This window comes from Thamnophis elegans, chromosome 4 (assembly GCF_009769535.1).
Source record: "Thamnophis elegans isolate rThaEle1 chromosome 4, rThaEle1.pri, whole genome shotgun sequence".
NCBI classification, from domain to species: Eukaryota; Metazoa; Chordata; class Lepidosauria; order Squamata; family Colubridae; genus Thamnophis; species Thamnophis elegans.
The window spans coordinates 26,909,046-26,928,477 of NC_045544.1; the positions used below are offsets into that span (position 1 = coordinate 26,909,046).

A 19,432-nucleotide genomic window follows, 5' to 3' on the forward strand; every position below is an offset into this window, starting at 1 on the left:
CAACTTCACAATCCATTCCTCAACAGTGGATACTTCTGTACTTTCCCATCTTTGTGTCTTGCTGTACATTCAAACTGATTTTTCCACAAATGTCTTTATTACTTTAGGTATATGGGTTTTGTTAAAATGCAGGTGTAAATTACTGTGATGATGTATTCCCAATTATTCTGATTCCAAATTTGTACTGTTTGTGCTCCCTGTTACAAAAGCACCATTTAGGTCAAACTTAGCAAAATATTTTGAGAATAAACAGTGTTTAGATATATCAGTTTATGTTTGTTGTCCAATGTAAGTAGTTTCTTTTAGCTCCAAGTGGCTTCCTTTAGATATCGAACAATGTATTTATTACATAATTTACTATAAGGTATAAATTTGAGGGGACATTATAACAGTTATTTTATGAAAGGTTACAGCATGCATTTTGATATATCAATAGGTAGTTTGGAACAAATTGCATATAGGAAAGATCACTTATAAATGGTTAGCTCCCAGATTTCGCACACTACCTTAATACTTTCATATAAATCTCTCTATATATTATTGTGCACTGAACTAGTATGGCTGATGCATTTCATATTTCTACTAGTAATCTGCATTTCCCCACTTCTGTGAATTTATTGTCATTCACTTTCCTCAGCAGCTTACAACTTTTGTCATTTTAACTTATTGTTATATATTTTATTCCTTCCCATTCCCCAAAAAATTCTAGATAAAATTCTTGATGTAGGATGATAAATAGGAGTGGTATTCAGCAGGTTCTGGAGAACCGTTAGTGGAAATTTTGAGTAGTTCAGAAAACCAGTAAATACCACCTCTGTCTGAACCCACTCCATTCTCTGCCTCCCGAGTCCCAGCTGATCAGGAAGGAATGGGAATTTTACAGTAATCTTCCCCTGGAGTGGGAAGGGAATGGAGATTTTACGGTATCCTTCCCCTGCCACGTCCACCAAGCCATGCCACGTCCCCCAAGCCATGCCCACAGAACTGGTAGTAAAATTTTTTGAATCCCACCACTGATGATAAAATAGTCTTGCATTTTGAAAATAACGTCTGCTATAAAACAGTTGAACAATTCCAGCATTCAGCATACTTAGATAGTTTCCTCCGGGAGAATGAGATAAGGGCCAGGGAAAGGGATAGATTTTTGACTTTCGTTTAGAATAACCATAAGAACATTTTTAGTTTTTTTCAATGAAACAATTCATTTACATATAAGGAGACAGATTATGAATTGTGTTTTTAATTACAAGGATGTTGCTTAAAATTTAATGGTGTTCATGACTATAGCCACATTAATAGTAATGTATTGTGTAATCATGATAGCATGTGACATGTAGTAATACTTAAGTTATTACTATTCTGGAAATTACTCTAAAAGGAAATTGCTGATATATAAATTTTGTACAATAATTAAAATGACACACTACATTTTAACTGAACTTATAAAACAGAAAGGAAAGTATATTTTATTCTAACTTATCTAACTTAGGAAGTTATCATCCAGTGAGAAATTAAACATTGTAAAGATCTTAAATATTTAATTTTGTATTAATTTAAATAAAAATTAAATATTCAGCTGTATAAAAGGCTTAAAATTGAGTTAATTGATTAATATGAGAAAAATTTAAAAAATAACTATTATGTTCCACAGATGAAATCCTACCCTGCAGCAAATGGAATATTTCAGGATTCTTTCCATTCAGACTATTATCAGTGTTTTATTTATATTTCTTCTCATATTATAACTGAATGCAGATGCTACACTAAACTATGGTTCATTAAATCAAAATAAATCTCCTAAATTCACACAATGTGCTTGTTCATAATTCATGGTTTGTAAATCACATTGTAAATCTGGATTGTACAATGTGCTAAGTTAAAATCAAACCAACTAGATAATGGTTTAAAGCAATTCATGAATCAAACTGTTATGCCAATTGGAGTGATTACTTCTGAGCCATCTTTGTTATTTAAAGAAAAAAATTATGAGCAGATGCTGTCAATATTGTACATTTATTGGACAATAATACAAGTATTATCTACTTTTATTACAATATTTGTATAAAATACATGCTTTTAAACAAATCTTTGTTTGCAATACAATTCTATTTATGATTTTTCAGAAATAAAATTCAAGACAATAAATTTTCTACCAAGACTGAAATACACTGAACACAACAGACAGTTCCTTTGTAGTCTATAGATTAAGTAATAATCTTTGGAAATATTATGATTTGATCCTCTATAAAGAAAATAACATTATATATATATATATATATATATGTGTGTGTGTGTGTGTGTGTGTGTGTGTGTGTGTGTGTGTGTGTGTGTGTGTATTCAACTGCATATTGACTAATTCAGTACATATACAACTAAATAAATTATGAACATTTTTGTAGACCATTATATGTATCACACCATTCTCCTCTGAAAACCGCAAGGCTACAAAACAAATCATGAACCATGTAACAGAATAACATTCTATTAAAAAGAATAAAATAGACTGATGATTACATAGAATTTCACGAATAAATCTTCTAGTTTCCCAACTTGAAGAGAAAAAACTAAAATGCCAGAAGAAAATCCAACTGAATCAAACTTTTCCTAGGTTTTATTCAAACACCATAGCATAGGCAAATATATAGAATTTTCCTTCCTCAAATATTTCAATTTAGAGAGATTCTTTAAAATAGATTTGGGCAAGTGTGAGGGTGAAGAGTGGAAACATATCTCTGCAACTTGAGGCTTCCTTACATAATGCTATATTTAATTATTTGACTGTGACTCTAAATAAACCTATAAGTTAGTTATACCATTCACATTCAGTAGGACTTACTTTTGCATAAACATGCACTAGATTTCTGAGTTAACACAGGTTTTTTAAAAAAAACAAACTTCTATTCTGTCAAACAGGAATCCAGCTAGAAAGATTATCCCCCCTTTTTATTTGACACTGCTACTACTATCACTTTTGTGCACTTTAAATGTTCAAAGCTGCATAAAGCTACGCTATATAGCTATATAGCTGCACTACTCCCCCTTTTCTGGGTAACTGTATTATCTAACTATTTAATTGAGGATAAAGAATAAAAACAATGCAGTTTCATGGTCCTTGCATTGAATCATCTAGTCATTATTTCCCCTCTGCTGCAAACAGACAGCCCTCCTTTTTTGTCAGCACCCCATTTCATTTATTTCTCAGTGAAACCCAGTTTTACAATAATTGACTTGTCAGGAGCTTTAATTTATGAGGCTGGGCTCTGTAAGCTTTCTCCTATATTCTGCTCAACCTGCACACAAGCAAGGTTGAATATTTACAATGCTGTTAACAGGTGCTGAGTTGTTTAATGATTCTAATAGCCAGAAGCGTACTGAGAAAGCCAGCGGGATCACAATTACAGGCTGTTTGAACACAACAATTACTCGTCCCCTGAGAGGTGTGAAAGTCAAAGGCAGTTTTATACTAACAGCATCTAGCACATGGACTAGACAGGGTAACTTCTATTAGTAGCCCGTTGGGGAACAATGCAACAACAAACTCCAAGGTACCATAAAAATTTACTAAGTGTGTAAAGTTTAAATAATCAAAACACTAAAGCAGCTACCTTTTTTTCCTGACTGAAATAACAGATGACAACAAAAACAAACCACTAAAAACAGCAAATATCCAAAATAACCCTTCCACACATATTCACACTCACACAAAGAACTATTTTTCCTTATATAAACAAGGCTGGAATTTCATCAGCTGAGAAATGGAGACATGCAGAGACATAAAATGTAGATGAAGTTACAACGACCATTTGGGGTTTAATGCGGATGGTGGTGGCAATAGCTTCCTGTTTAGTGTATGTAAGCCTGAGCCACAATCTCCCTGGGAAATTTTTCATCAGCCTTGAAATGGTGCTGTTAAAACTGTCAGGCCTGTAAGTCATTTGTTACAAAACACCATGTTTTTAATACTTGGATTATATGGTAGAAGCAATGACACAGATAATGAAAGCAGGTTCCAGAATATTTTTAAAAAAATATCTGCTTCTATTCGAAGAATGTTGTGGAGAAAAAAAAATCTCACAAGAACCCGGTTTGTGATTATTGTAATTTTCTTGAAACGTAGAAATATCTTATAAATATAACATAAACAGCCATCTTAACGAATGGTGTTCCATTTTATTCACTTAAAATATTTTCAACATCATACAATTTAGGTGATGATATTGATAAGAATTTCAGGATAGGATACTTGGGCAAAATACACTATTCTAAGCATAGCCCTGATAGATGAAACACTGGGGAGATGACCCAATCAATGTCTTTTCTGTATCTAATCCAAGAGTTGTAGTTCAACATGCCTCGATGGGTAGGAAATTGGCCTTCCCTGGAGAGCCATTTCATTTGCAAGAGAAAAGGGTTAGGCCATTTATACATTGAATGGCCATTATTATCATTTTTGACTGGTAATCAAAATGGAACCAAACTGCAGTGTTACTTTTATCTGACCAATACAATTTGTTAGGCTGTCTGCAAAACCAGACATATTTTGAAAGCCTCAATGATTTAGATATAAGTTTATATTTAACATTGTTTGTCTTATTTTATTTGAAGTTGAAATTGTTCAATTTGTCGACCTGTAGAATTCTGGCCAGAGGTTGTAGTAAAAATTACTTACTTATTATATTTTTGCTTTCATAGAATATGTCATATAACTGCAGAATCATACTTAAACAACGAATTATGCTGCACAACTGTACAGCTCCTTATGCTGCACTCAAAGAGGCTCTGAAGAGTTGAGAGACCATCCAAATAGCCATAAGAGATGTTAGGCAGAAGTGGGAAAGGAATATGTAAAAAAATATTCTCATTCCAGTGGAAACCTTTATTGGACTTTAGCTTGGTTACCTTTTTAAAAGAAGAGCTTTTCTGTTTCTAGCATGTTACCTCTAGCTGAATCCCAGAAGTAATAAATAGAAAGGACGAATAACGGAAAGATGAATACATCTTTCTGACATTAAGTTTAGTATTCACCGTAATTGTCACTATCAATGTTTGCAAATGAATTTGTTGCCTTATGAAGGGGCAACTTCATTTTTTTATATCTTTCCTAAACCAAAGAAATTAGAAAGGAGTTTTGATTGCCAAAGATTCTTTTTCTTTATATCCAAAGATAACTATATATGATGAGTTCTGTTCTGGTTTCTTCTCCTACACTCGTGTATGTGTGACTCCATAAATGCAGAGGGTATTATGCTCCAGTCAAAAAAAATACTTCAGAGAAGAAAGGGGGGATAGGTAAGTTATTGCATGTTCAGATAATGGAGTATATTAAAAAAAAGTGCTCTGCATGTAGTGTCTTTGTTTTTCTTATAAGTTGACAGAAAATTGTTTTTTTAAAACAAATATTAAGAAGCATTAGCAAAAAAGGGAAGTGTTGACAATACTGTGATCTTAAATACATTTATACAGGAATTGAGTTCCACTAAAATTAATGGCATTTGCCACGGTGTTACTCTGCCAGGTCCAAATGACTGAGAATAATGAAGACTGAACGCCTAACATTCCAATTATTAACACATATGATTGTTTAATTCTAGAGGACAGCTATTTATCTAGGGCTCAATTGTTAAAAGAAGAGCTGGGAGAGAGAATATTTAAAACACATTATGGAGTCTGTGTCCCTTCTAGCTCTTCCCTTTCATAATTAGGATGGAGGTAATGGATGAAGTCCTTGAAGTCTATCTATTCATTCTGTCACAAACACACTTTCTAGTGTCTTAGCTCATTTGTTACTACTTGACCAATTTGAAACTTAGATTTTGGCAATTGGTGACATTTAAAACTATGTGAAAATCAGCTTGCACACAGGGTGAGTACATACGAACATAGCAGGGTGTGCATGGAATATTCACTCTAACAAGCATTTTACCATTTATGTCAAATTCATTTAAGTCCTTAATATAGTATGATAAGATAGCAGAGAATGAAAGTAACTAACTGGTTAGTATGCCAGGAAAAGCTGGACAGCAAAGCAATCGTGTGAGAATTATTACTCTGAAGCATGCCTAAACTGACTTATGGACTGTTTTGCCTGATGAAATCGCTATTTATATATATATCTTACAGCAGTGATGGGCTCTGTGGAACTGCTAAGAAAGATTCATATCTAGACCTTATATTTTGGGTCCTATACAATGCTAATTATAATTGGGAAGGCTTTCTATTGAAGCAAGCAATTCTATTAATTAAGCAAAATCTATTTTGAAAAAAACAGAGAAGCATGTGCAACATAAGCAGACCAGTATGTATGTAGTGTATATGTATATGAGAGTGCATGTAAATATGCATGTGTGCACATGCACACAAACACACACGGACACAAATCTTTACTACTTAATGGCCACACTAGGTGAGGAATTCAGGGAGCTGAAGCCCACCCAGCTGGAGGAGATTCAGACTGCAAAATACTATATTAAACGGATAAGAGGATGGAACATATCTCTGGAAAGACTGAATCAAGATAGAAAAAAAGGGAAATAGTGGACAAATACCATCTAGGAACAGATTCCCGGAAAGACTGAACACTGAATTCCCCTTCCCATGTAAAGTCTTTTTAGATAGTAAGTTGTGTGACATATTTTAATTCAATAGGTAGACATCCATCTGCTCAACAGGCATTGTTTTTCTTTCTCTTGAGACTTGATATATATCCTCAAAATCTGTTCCAAAGGTTTGGGGCACTGTTTCTATTTAACAAAACACATAATTGGCTTCTGCTCATTAGAATGATGCTGCCAATTCAGAAAGAGTAGAGGCCATTATGCTCAATTCCTGTGGGTTATAAATTGCACCTTCAGACAATTCTGAAGAATGATAGGCTTGTGCATAGTTTGATAATGATTTGGGAGGGGAAAAATGTTTGGACCTCACACAAAAGCAGCAACTCTCTTCAGTAAAGTTGCCCAGCCTCGTTCCAGGTTCCCGTGCAAGCATTCTGCTTTAAATATCATATTAATTCTACTGAATAGATCCCTTAAACTAGTGGCATTCTTTTTTTTTTAGGCTTGTTCAGAAAGCTGAAAGAAGTCAAGGTTTTTTAAAAATATAAACATCAGAGATGCTGTATTACTTCTTCTGAATCACTTGAAAAGTGTGCAAAACCCTAGGGATTCTAAGAAACAGACTGGCAGTTCTATAACAAAAGACACACCATCTTTGCCTTTGTTCTGAGAATTATGTCCTATATGGAAAAGTAAAAAGTACTAAAGTGGAACTGAATATTTAATGAAAAAATATCATTCCAGAGATTATATTCTGTTGAAATCAAGACAGCATAAATTGATAGCAAATAAATGGTATGTGCTTTGTCATTGAGTTAGGATTATTTCCCCCCCCCCAGCAAATATTGTATTGTAATTATTTTTTAGTATTTGGTACTAGTGCTTAATATTTTCTTCTGCAAACAAACATGATTTTAAATAATGGTTAAAAATCAGAAAAGTAAAAAAGTGACTATCAGAGAATGCTCAAGCTCATACTGTATTAAATTATTTTTGGAGGACCAAATCTCATATTTGTTACACAGGGGTAGTAGGAAATATTTGGTGGCCAATGGATGAATTTATAGTTTTTTTAAATGGATACAAATTGTGAATTATATATGTGGAGAAGGTTAGATATTTCATGAATTTGACAGCTCCTAGTCTTAGAAAAGGGTTAGTCTGGATTACAGACTACTGTAATAGTAGATTACAACTACTATTTTCTTCTCATAGCACTGAATATCTTGAAACAGATTTGTTTTACAGATCAAGCTATCTGTACCAGTAATATAGATATTCTGGTTTTCCAGACAGCAGCTTCCCCAATATTGTGGCTGATCTGGCTGAGTACTTAACTCTCATTCTGCACTGCAATTTTCAAAATATTGAAGCTGGAATATCATAATGAATGTCATAATGATTGAAAATTAGAAGCTGTTGTTTAAAACTTGCCATATCATTACTATTACTCATTCTGAAATTTAAACTCAGTGCTTTGCAAAACATGAAATTATTTAGTGCTTAATAAAAGTGCAGAATTAGTAATGAAACATGGCCAGGAATTAGATAAATTTTAAAAAAGCAGCAAGATTCCCCTTCTGCCCAATTAATAATAGCCCTATGTGCTATTTTTTTGGGGGGGGGATGGGGGTGGGGAGGAAATCACTGCAAGTTTGAAAAGCTGATGAGAAAATTGTTTCTGAATTTTGAAAATATCTTTAAAGAGCCTAAATAAAAATTATACTGTAATAATTAAAACTTAAGAAATTGTTTGCCTCCTCACCAGTTAATAAAAGCTTATTTGATAAGCAAAATTGCAATTTGGATCAAAGTGTGTGGGATTGATCTGCAATTGGTGGGGTTAACCAATAATGCCCTTTCTTTCTAACCATCTATAGAATTTCACCTGAAAATACGTAACAACATTAATTCTTGACTTAAGATTCCATAGCACTTCATCAATCATCTATAATAGGAATCTCTACATTTGGCAATTTTAACACCTGTGGACCTCAGTTCCCAGAATTTCTCCATGATGGCTGAGGAATTCTAGGAATTGAAGTCCACGGGTCTTAAGGTTGCCAAATTTGGAGATTCCTGGTATCAATAATTGATGAGAAATGTGTTGCAAAATCCTGGAATTTTTTGTTACTCTTGCAGGGCATGCCATTGCCAACATTATTCAATGGTTTCTAGAAGTAAATCCTCTGAACAGGAAGTGATTGAAGGTTCTGGAGGTAGACCAGCCCCAAAACAAGGTATTTCCATAATAGGATACTATGAACTGGTTTTGGTTTGGAGGATCTGTATCTAGAAACTGCAAAACTGTCTCCAGAAACAGTAAGTTCATAGGAAGAACAATGTGCTTTGCATACACACACAAATAAATAACTAGCACAAACTCTTGGCCTTTATTTGGCACTTCAATGAGAGGGAAGAATATAATAGCTTACCTGGGATTCATAATAAGACGGCGGAAAAAGTAGGTCCAGGTGATATAATCCATTGCATCTTGCTTTGAAGTTATAGTTCCAGCTGCAATTTCAGCATTTAAGTGATCAGACAAAACCTCTAGTAAACTGAACAAAAACAAACAAACAAATAATGTACCAGTTATATAGTTCCTGCTGCGATTTCAGCCTTTAAGTGATGAGACAGAATTACTAGTAAACTGAATAAAAATAAACATGTCCCTCTTTTACCTTGATTCTACTGGAAAAGGCTCATAAAGGAATTTTTTGTAAAAGTCTTTCTTGATGTCATGAACTAGAATCACAGCTTTGCCTTGATCATCAAACTGGGGTCGACCAGCACGTCCCATCATCTGAAGAACATCTATGAAAGTGAAACAGTAATAACATATGATAGACTCTATATCTATCTACCTACCTACCTACCTACCTACCTACCTACCTACCTACCTACCTACCTACCTATCTATCATCCATCCATCCATCCATCCATCCATCTATCTTTTTTTCCATTCTCTCTCTCTCTCTCTCTCTCTCTCTCTCTCTCACACACACACACACACACACACACACACACATTTTTTATTTTAAAGTAGATGTATTCTGCTTGAAAATGTTATACATGGCAGATAAAATGTAAAACTTTAACCATTAAAACATTAAAAAGTTATTTCCAGTTTATAAAAAGAAAGTTAAAATAAGCTTCAAGTGCTTATATGAAAACTCCAACAATATTGTCTCACATCCTCAGTGTGAAATTTGGTTTCATAAGAGGTAAGAAATAACGGGGACTGGAAATATTGTCTCCAAGATTCCAAATGTCATAAAAAATAGCCATTATAATTTCACATCTGTGATAAATAATAGAACAAGGAAATGAACATAAAATCCCAGGCATGATTTGAGATCTTTTAAATTGTATATGTTATCCTTTGGGTGATTATTTACATAAATGAATTATTCTGATTGTAGCTTCTGTACCATATCAGCTACATAACTTACATATCTAGTTCACCTTATTTCCTCTTTGTAACTGTTACCTGTTTCCAGATGTAATAATATTTCTTATATTCTATTGAAGGTATTATTTTTAACTTCTAAATCAAACCCATTATATTGTTTAGTGGGTGAGAAGTGAAGATAGATAATACATTTTTGTAAATTGTCTGATTTTCTTTAAAAAATTAAAAAATCCTGTTATGAAAAATCAAACAAATCATGTGGCATATGTAATTTAGCTTAATTCGCTTTCATTTTCAGAAATAAGGATTAATCTTTCATAGAGTAAAATAGTCCTTTTCAATTTGTGATTATACCTGTAATTGGATAATCCACATAACGCCTGGTCTTCCCATCATAAAATTCTGTTCCTTTAACAATTACTAAATGTGCTGGAAAATTGACACCCCAGGCTAATGTACTTGTGGCAATAAGAACCTAAAAAGGAAAAAGATGTAACTGTGTAAACTTTTTTTTTAACAAAAAGTGTAAAAAAAACATGTTTTTGAAGTTAATGAAATGTGTCTCATACAGATAATACCTGGGTTGCAACAGCAATTGGGATTGTGATGCGATCATAAAGTTGCTTAGTGACAACAATCCTGGCAGTCTCTTTTGCAGATGTCACCTCAAGATATGTGGGTCATTGAGAGTAAAGTGGCAGAACTTCCAGGTAAGGGGAGGGTGGGGTAGGTGGGGAGGATCTGGGAGGCCCAACACAAGCTATGCACAAGCACAGAGAGGCCAGGGGAAGTAGGGTGTGGTGCTGCACCAGTGCAGAGAAGCAGAATAGCCTAGGGAAGATGGTTGTGTTGCTGTGCAAACTTAGGGAGGCCAGGGAAACAGGGAAAGGAGGCCATGTGGAGACTGGTGAAAACAGGATATGGTGCTGCATGAACACAGGAATGCCAGAGAAAACAGGGCACAGTGCCATGCAAGCTGTTTATGTCACAATTGAAGCCTGAATCTGTGGAGGAAGATGAGCAGGAGTTAGAGTGAGGGGGTGACTTCGTTGGCTTCAGAGGAATGTGGGGAGGAGGTACACCAGGCCCCCTCAGGAGTGGGACGGCTTGCTAGCAAGTAGGAATGGGACCAGCATGAACAAGAAGGCAGGCAGTGGAAATAAGGAGTGAAGGAGCTCAGGCAATGGGCAAGAAACCCAACCACCCCGATCCCTGATAGTGGAGAAGAGGTGGGAACAGTGCAGGCCAACAAGAAGACTTGGGAGGAGAGCACCCTGTCTCTCTTCACAAGGCACATTTGGAGATTGTGACTTAAGGAGATGCTGTGAGGAGGGCAGTTTGTTGGGAAGAAGCGCTGAATTCATGGGAGTTTTGGGTGCCACTGCTGAAGTTTGGAGTTTCCTGGACTTTTTGCTTTATTTCTTGCTTCCTGCATTAATTGCCTTGTTCCTTTGCTTCCTGAAACCATTGCTGTGTTCCTCTGCTTCCTGAACTTATTGATTTATTCCCTTGCCCTGCTGGATTTCTTAACTTTGTGCGGGAATACTTGCAGCCAGAGACTGCTGGAAGTGTGTGTGTGGATTGTATGATCACTTAGCTCTGGGACTTGCAATAACATGGGAGCATTTGGGGGAAAGTTAGAGCAATAAAGGGACGATTTGAAGTATCAGTTGGCTGTGTTGCCTCTGTGTGTGATGGCACAAGCAGAATGAGGCTGGAAAGGAGTCCATGGGTTGGCCCAAGAATAGGGAGGCCAGGGGAAGGAGGCTGCAGATTGACACAAGTGCAGGGAGGCTGGGGACAGGAGAATGTGATATCATATGAGTGCAGGGAGTCTGGGGTGATTTATCAGAACAATTTGCAAGCTTCCTTGTTGACTTGATTTGTGGGAAGCCGATGGGGAAATGTTGGAAATGGAGATCAATGACTGTGAAGCACCACAACTGTCATAAGTATGAGCAGGTTGCCAAGTACCGAACTTGTGATCTTGTGTCTGCAGGGGTAGTGAGAAAAATGGAATTTTGAGGACCAGTCATATGTACCACTTGTTCAGCAGCATCACAACTTTAAATGGTTGCTGTACAAATGGTCAGTAAGCAAGGACTACCTGTATGCTATCATGCATATAATAAACATACTTGGATTTTACAATTCACAAATAGCTCTTCCACAGTTTTTCTGTCCCGTTCGTGAAGGCCAGCATGGTGGATGCCTATTCCAAAAGCCAGGGTCAGTTTAAGATTAGACTCTCGTACTGTTGAAATGATGGCACTCATCTGTAATACATAAGTTTAACAGTATAAGACAGATTTACTTTAGAAACTTTCAGAACATTTTCATCAATAGCAGGAACGTTAATTAAAAAGGGTTTTCAAAACAATGTATTACTCACAATATTTTATAAATAAAGGAAAAAACAGTTCTCCTGCTAAATTATTTAAAAGCCCCCCCCCCCCCCCTAACCTTGGCATAAATCTGTCATGGCAACATTAATTTTCTATGGTGCACCTGTAGTGGTATCTTTATATAACCTCGGTCTGTAAGTGGGACAGACTTATATTGTACTCAATAACATTCAGTGTTAAAAGTGATGTTTTACTCTTCTTCAACTACCACCTCAATGTGGGTATAATTTGTTAGGCTTTGTTGATTTTTTGTAGAAAAATCAGAGGACTGGCATTATTGGGAACAGAAGCAGGATAAGGACAAGCTATAGGGATAGCAAATTTGATGCTGGTATAACTTAGTTCCAAATAAGGGATAAATGGAGTTCAGCATGAGAGAACAGAAATAGTCAGACTCTTCACAAACAGGCTTATTTAGGATTAACAAACCACTGAAGTAACAGGTTTTGGCACAAAATAAGTGTTACAGATCAAGCCAGCCACACAAAATAACATCCAACTTAAGTCAAAACATTTTTCAGATAATAAATAATTATAGGCCAAGTTGCAAAGACATAAACATATAGCAAATTATAAGTAAAACCTTATAAATCCTTTTTGAAAGCTATCTTCCACACACCCACTCAACTGCTTTTGAAAAGTTGACAAATCTCAGAAACACTGTCTCATGTAAGATTTTTTCTTAAGCTTTTACGCAGAAGGACACATAAAAATACACAGACAATATCAGAAACCTTTAGACTGAAAAGCATTATTGTTTTCTTTAAAATGTTAATTAAACAATTTATCTTTTTGTAGCTTAGTAGCAGATAAATTTGTTTACAGCATCAATATTACTGTCATCTATCAATAATGAAGGAACTGTTCCCCCCCACACACACATTGGCTAACGAAGGAAAATAATTTCATGAATACAAGAAACTCCAAAGATCAGTTTTATAATCTATTTACATTTAGACTAATTTTAAAAAGAAAAACCGACGGAAAGCAATATAATGCAAATGTCGCATTTTGATAATGATTACAATGTGGACACTATCTGTTGTAGTCCTGCTACCAATATGTTTATACGGTATTAAGAAAGCTCTAGATGAGTCCTCCTACAGGGAAACAAAAAAAGATAAATGTTGCTGTGATCCAAATTTATCTGAGAAGAACAGTTAATTAAATAGGGAATTAATAGCTTTGTATAGTAACAGACTTCATTTTTCAAATAATATTTTGAGTCATAAACAAGCGATCAAGAACAAAAACAGGAGGTAAGATTCCTCTAGGTTCTGTTCTGTGACTGAAATATCTGGTTTTCTCCTTAGAACAAATAATATTAAATAATTCAAATACAGACACTATGTGCGCTCTCTTATTCCTGTTAATTATGGACCATAATGTGAGAGTTTCACATCACATTGTTTTCCTATTCATACTGGATCACAGATGTTGTAATATTAAATGTACATTTTGTTAGCAAAGCTTCATCATAAAGCATTCCCACCCCACAGACTCTGATTTAAACCACTGGGTGTCTATTCAGAGGGAATGCATTTAAGAGTTGTTAGGCTGGGGATGGCATTCAAGATCCAATCTGCCCATTGCTTTATATTAGTGTTGTGACCTGAGGTATTGTTGACTATATTTGCAATGCCATGTATTTATCACAGTAAAACCAAAGGACCTTTATAAGGCGTTCCGCCATATATCCTGCCATTCTCTCATGTTAATAATGGGTGATTTTACTTATTTCTAACAGATTCTCTTGCATTTTCACAGAAATCAGTAGAGCAACACAGCAAGAATTACAATACTATCTTGCTTACCTATGAGCACATATGACTGCAGAATTCTGAAAACATTTTGTGAAAAATTCCTGTGTGATTATTGGTTTTTAAATAGATATTATTTATTATCTTAACAAATTGAGGCAAAAGTATTAAAAGTTACTGCTGCGCAAGAATAAGTTAATCTAGAAAGGACTACCATTGTTTATGGTAGCACTTGTTTAAAAACTATTCTTCAAAGTATAAAACAGTTTTTCGTTATGATCCTAAATTTCAATGAACTCAGAAGACTCGTATTTGAGTAAACATATGTAAAGGAGTAAGTAATAAACACATTTTTTATTTTACTCAAGATACTATCCTCTACAAATCCATATGCATAGACAGCAGTTTTCTTTTGAAAGAATGAATCATTTTTATGATCAAGGGTAATTTGCCTGAAACAAATCCAAATTTATTCTAAGCTCAAAGAACACTTATCTTTTCACATGACAAATAAAACTTCTTTTAAGTTTATTGAAAAGGGCTGATTGTAATATTAATGCCACAATAACAAAAATAGATCTTTCCTAATAAATCAATGTAACCTGTTGATACTAAAGAAGAAGAAGAAAACCCTGCTATTATTACTTGACTTAATTATAAGCACGTTCATCTTATTGTGATCTCTAAAATCTGAGCCCAGGATTCCTTTCAAAGCATACAGTAATACGCTTTTATATAATTTTAAAGTAGCAAAAAGGAAGTCAAGAAATAAATAAAGTTTATGACAAGGTTATGGAAATTGTTGCCAAACATGAAAGTATAATTTTTTTTTGCTTTATTTATTACACACACATGTAAAATTAGGAATATTACATGAATATATTTTTTAAAATATATCTAAAAAGCTTTTGTTTAAAAAAAGGAAGAATTCCATTTAAGTAGATACATTACCCTGTGCCTGAAATTCATTCCAGTCAGGGTATAATTCAGCAAGCTGATGACAACACTGCTGGCTCCGAAAGAAAAGAGGAGACCAGATTGGACAAGAATGAGCTAACAGATTGTGCAGTCCAATTCTGTCCCTTTGAGTGTGATATATTGTTTCAAGATGCTAAAACCCCATACTTTCTCAAAGCATTATCTGCTGTCCTGGTTTTCCCATTTTCGGGGAATCCTCATTATTAGTACTCTGTCGCCTTTTCAAAGCACCTCAGACTCAGACCATATGCCACTGCATAATGCTTATCGATGGTCTGAAAATGGCCAGTAAAGAAAGATGGGTTGTACAAAGAATGAGGAAAGTGATGAAGTCTTAAAACAAAATATAATCGCACATTTAACATCTGGCACAGATGTTGTGCAATGTTAAAATGTCCCTGTGCTAAGGTACATTTTTTTTAAAAAAAATCTGACATCATTCAATACTACAAAAGAAAGTGGTTCTGAAAATGCAAAGACAGATTCTCCTCAACCTTCTTCCACATTATTTATGGACAAAAATGCTGATATGCATCACTCTAACTGATGTGACTTAATACTGGGCATAATGTTAGAACTGAATCTAAATTACATAGTAATTTTCAGGCAGTTATATCTTTTCCACCTAATCGGTTTCCCCAGAACAGAAACTATCCAGGCAAGGTCAACCACAACTTATGCAACTTACTCTTCACTCTAGGGTAAAAAGTAGAGATAAATATATCATCAAGAAAGAAATATAATTTAAGAAATAACATTAACACATTTTAACTCAGTGTAAAATTGTGCTGACCTGGTATGAAGGAAACCATCTCTCTCTCTCTCTCTCTCTCTCTCCCCCTCCCTCCCTCCCTCCCTCCCCCTCTCTCACTTTGTGTGTGTGTGTGTGTGTGATTCTTGCTGCTTAAACAAGTTAATGAAAAAGCCCCATATATTATGTGAAAAGGTAAAATACACAATACCCCAATTGATTATGCAATTGTGAAAATCACACTGATATTAGTTAATGGTATAAATAGCCAAAATGAATCACATGCTTGACAATTATTCAATTCAAAATAGAGCAAAATTACAGGTGGACATATTTTCCCCCTATTTTTAATTCCATAAAGAAAACATATCTGCAACCACTGAAACAGTCTCCGTTCTACATGTAGCTTCCTGTTCAAAAATCACACAAATATTCACCAATTTCTTCAATATGTGCAATTGGCTTTTCAATTATATCCCTGGATTTGGATGAAGTGTTTTAAGTATTACCAAACATCACAGGTTCAAAATACTGTGGTTATTTAACTGAAAAGCTGTAGTATACTCTTAACATCCTGCACATATTTAAAATGTTAAATATGTTGTAATTTTTTTAATGGTTACTAAATTTTCTTCCTCTACATAACTAAAAGCAGTGGAAATTTCAAATTATAGCACAGGACAACAATTTCAGGCAAATACCGTGTTCCCCCCAAAATAAGGGTCTTATTTTCTTTTGACCCCTGGAATAAGCACTAGGCCTTATTTTCAGGGAAGTCTTATTATTTTTGAGGTGAAGAAGGCAGCGAGCATAGTCACCTCATGGCTGCTATTGTGTTGCAATATTTTTGGGTAGGGCTTATTTTTTGGGGGGGAGGGCTTATTTCAGTGCATGCACTCAAAAGCTTGCTTGGGCTTATTATCTGGGGAGGTCTTATTTTCAGGGAAACAGGGTAGATATGAATTTCATGTATTCAACTTTTATATACTCCTGTTGGCAGTAGATTTTTTATCAAGCAAATTCTTTAGTTTAGAAAATATTAGAATCATTATTCCAACCTTCAGACAAAACCTGTAATTTCCCCCCTTGTACTACTTTGGACTTATGCCCAATCTACATTTATTTTGCTTTATTTTATCCAGGACTAGTCTGACGTTTTTACTGCTTCAGATGGAATAGTAATAGCCCTTCAAATCTCTGTTCCCTGAAGCCAATATGTTCAATATTAGAGTCGTTTTGGCACTATAAACAAAATGTCCAGCCCTGTGCTTCTTTCCCTTTCTTGTGGTAAAAATGGAATAATGAAAATGTATTTATAAATTGCTTTCAAGGGATCTCAAAACTCAGTTGACCAGGACGACTGCTTTACTCTCAGTCTATGCTGAGTATGCATTTTATGCAGGACAGCTTTCACATTTATTTTTCAAAGAGAAGATAGCACCCCCAATCTTTGCTTGTACAAAAAAATCCTACACCACAAAATAAAAATATATAGTTAAAAAATGATGGCTGTACTTAGTGGAAGCCAAAGCCTATTCCTCCCTCTTACACTATTGCACCTAGAAATCTGTAAAACAGTAGTGGGTTGCAGGCAGTGCACCCCAGGGCGGGCATACCGGAGCCTTCCCAGAGTACTGGGTACGTTCCGGTACAGTGCTCTGGAGGGCCCACCTGCGCTCCTTACCTGTCTTTAAACCCTTCAGCACTTCTGTGCGCGTGCTTGGTGTGTACAGCACCTGTGCAATGCTCTGCCGAGCAGCTGGAGCATCACGGAGGCGTCGCTGGATGGTAAGATGCATGCTCATACTGCGTGTGTGTGCTCGTATGTTGTGCACATTCATGTGGAGGACAACGGGCCCCGTTGCAACCGTACCAGTTGCAATGGGATTCGGATCCCACCACTGGTGTAAAAAGACATCTGAAATTGATGTCCATTGAAACAAATTGCTATAACACGCACAGCAGTGGCATAGCTGGCAAAAACAAAAAGAGGCCACTGATCTCTATTACTGTTTGCTTAATAAAAAGCTGCACAAAAAGCTTTTTTTTTTGGTTATATCCATAAACGAGAGTACATTTTGAAAATGTGTGTGGATTTTTATTTTAATATACAGGATGCACCAAGATAGATCTCAGAGGCCAACAGACAATCTAAAGATTCTATTAGGTCAGAATTTGTGAACATCAGCTAAAATGTTGTTACACTTAAGAATGTTTAAAGGTTATAAATCAAACAAACAATTCTGAGTTTATAAGAAAATGGCAACCAATTCAAACATTTAATGTAATAAATTGTTTGTGGGACCTGACCTTCGGTATGCTCTGTATATACCCAGACCAATATATATGTGTGTATATGTATGTTATAGAGAGAGAGAAAGAGTGATTATTTATTTGTCATTTCTGTTCTTTGTAGGGGTCAAATGCCCTGTTCCGGACTTTCAGTTCAGAAGTATTCTTAACCTTACATGAAACTTCAGAAGTGTTCTTAACCTTCATTTTCTAAGAACAATGTAGTAAATTGGGAAGACGTTTGAGGACATGTGAAATAAAATGGTAAATGTACGTCACCCATTCTTGGGGTTTTTTTGGTTGTGTGATGCTTGTTGATTAGAGAAGCTCATGGAAAAGCCCTAAATAGTCCATAAAAATAGGGAGAAATACATGACAGCATTTAAAAATCACACTATCTGAGTATGCCATAGTGAAAATCATACATAAATATCCCAAGCCAGTTTAAACTTGGGTTTCAGCTGCTTGCTAAAGCCTACCTACTGTGAGATCTCTAAAACATCAAAGATAATGGTTCATGTTTTAAAAAACAGAGATAGGAAATATGCCATAACTGACAACGTGAACCACATAAGTCACACATGCAGGCATGCATCCAATATTATGGGATAATGCCTAAGGAATCAACAGCACACATCTTTTCCAGTTTTTTGCTCTTGAAAAGCAAATAGTGTTCTCTGAACTCTGGTTACAACTCCTTTTATAGAAATAAATTCTCCTTTGGTAATGATGAAACATGAAGTTCTGGGAACTTGTGTTCTGAAAGAAGAGGTCAAGGAATGATTAAAGGAACATGAAACTCTGAAGCCCATTCTCAACTAATGCATCAAAAGTATTGTATGTGCCAACTTTATGTCATAAAAGTGGTACAGAAAAGCAAAACAAAACCACGATCGAAGTCACCCAATTCTAATTTTTTAATATAATTTTCAAATATAATTCACTTAATTGAAGTAATACCAATTTACCTCTCTTTCATCCATATTCAGCCATTGTTTTGGATCATCTTCAGTTGCCAAAAATGCAATGAGCTCCAAAGCTGTAAGTCTAGTTTGTCGTCTGGATGATACAAAGATAAGAACTGGCTTGGCTGGAGAATGACTTCTAATGGCTGTTAAAACACAAAAAAAAACCCCACATAATGGAATGCAACTTCTCATTCTAGTATCTCCTTCAGCAGCTTCTTCTCGGAGTGTCAATGATTGTTATGAATTATGAATTAATTATATTTTCCTTTTGAATTATTTCAAAAATCTAAATTTATAGCAAAGTCAACT

At 35.2% G+C, this 19,432-nt stretch overlaps 1 protein-coding gene across 1 annotated transcript in view; it reads right to left on the bottom strand.

The window, feature by feature from the left end:
- The window catches only part of ASCC3 (activating signal cointegrator 1 complex subunit 3), a 216,684-nt gene that overhangs the window by 54,743 nt on the left and 142,509 nt on the right, over nt 1–19,432 (bottom strand). The window contains exons 30-34 of the mRNA XM_032216493.1: nt 19,124–19,266; nt 12,108–12,245; nt 10,324–10,444; nt 9,239–9,371; nt 8,990–9,115 (exon numbers count right to left, since the gene is read on the bottom strand). Of these exons, the coding sequence (XP_032072384.1) occupies nt 8,990–9,115; nt 9,239–9,371; nt 10,324–10,444; nt 12,108–12,245; nt 19,124–19,266 (661 nt within the window). The remainder of the gene's footprint in view (nt 1–8,989; nt 9,116–9,238; nt 9,372–10,323; nt 10,445–12,107; nt 12,246–19,123; nt 19,267–19,432) is intronic.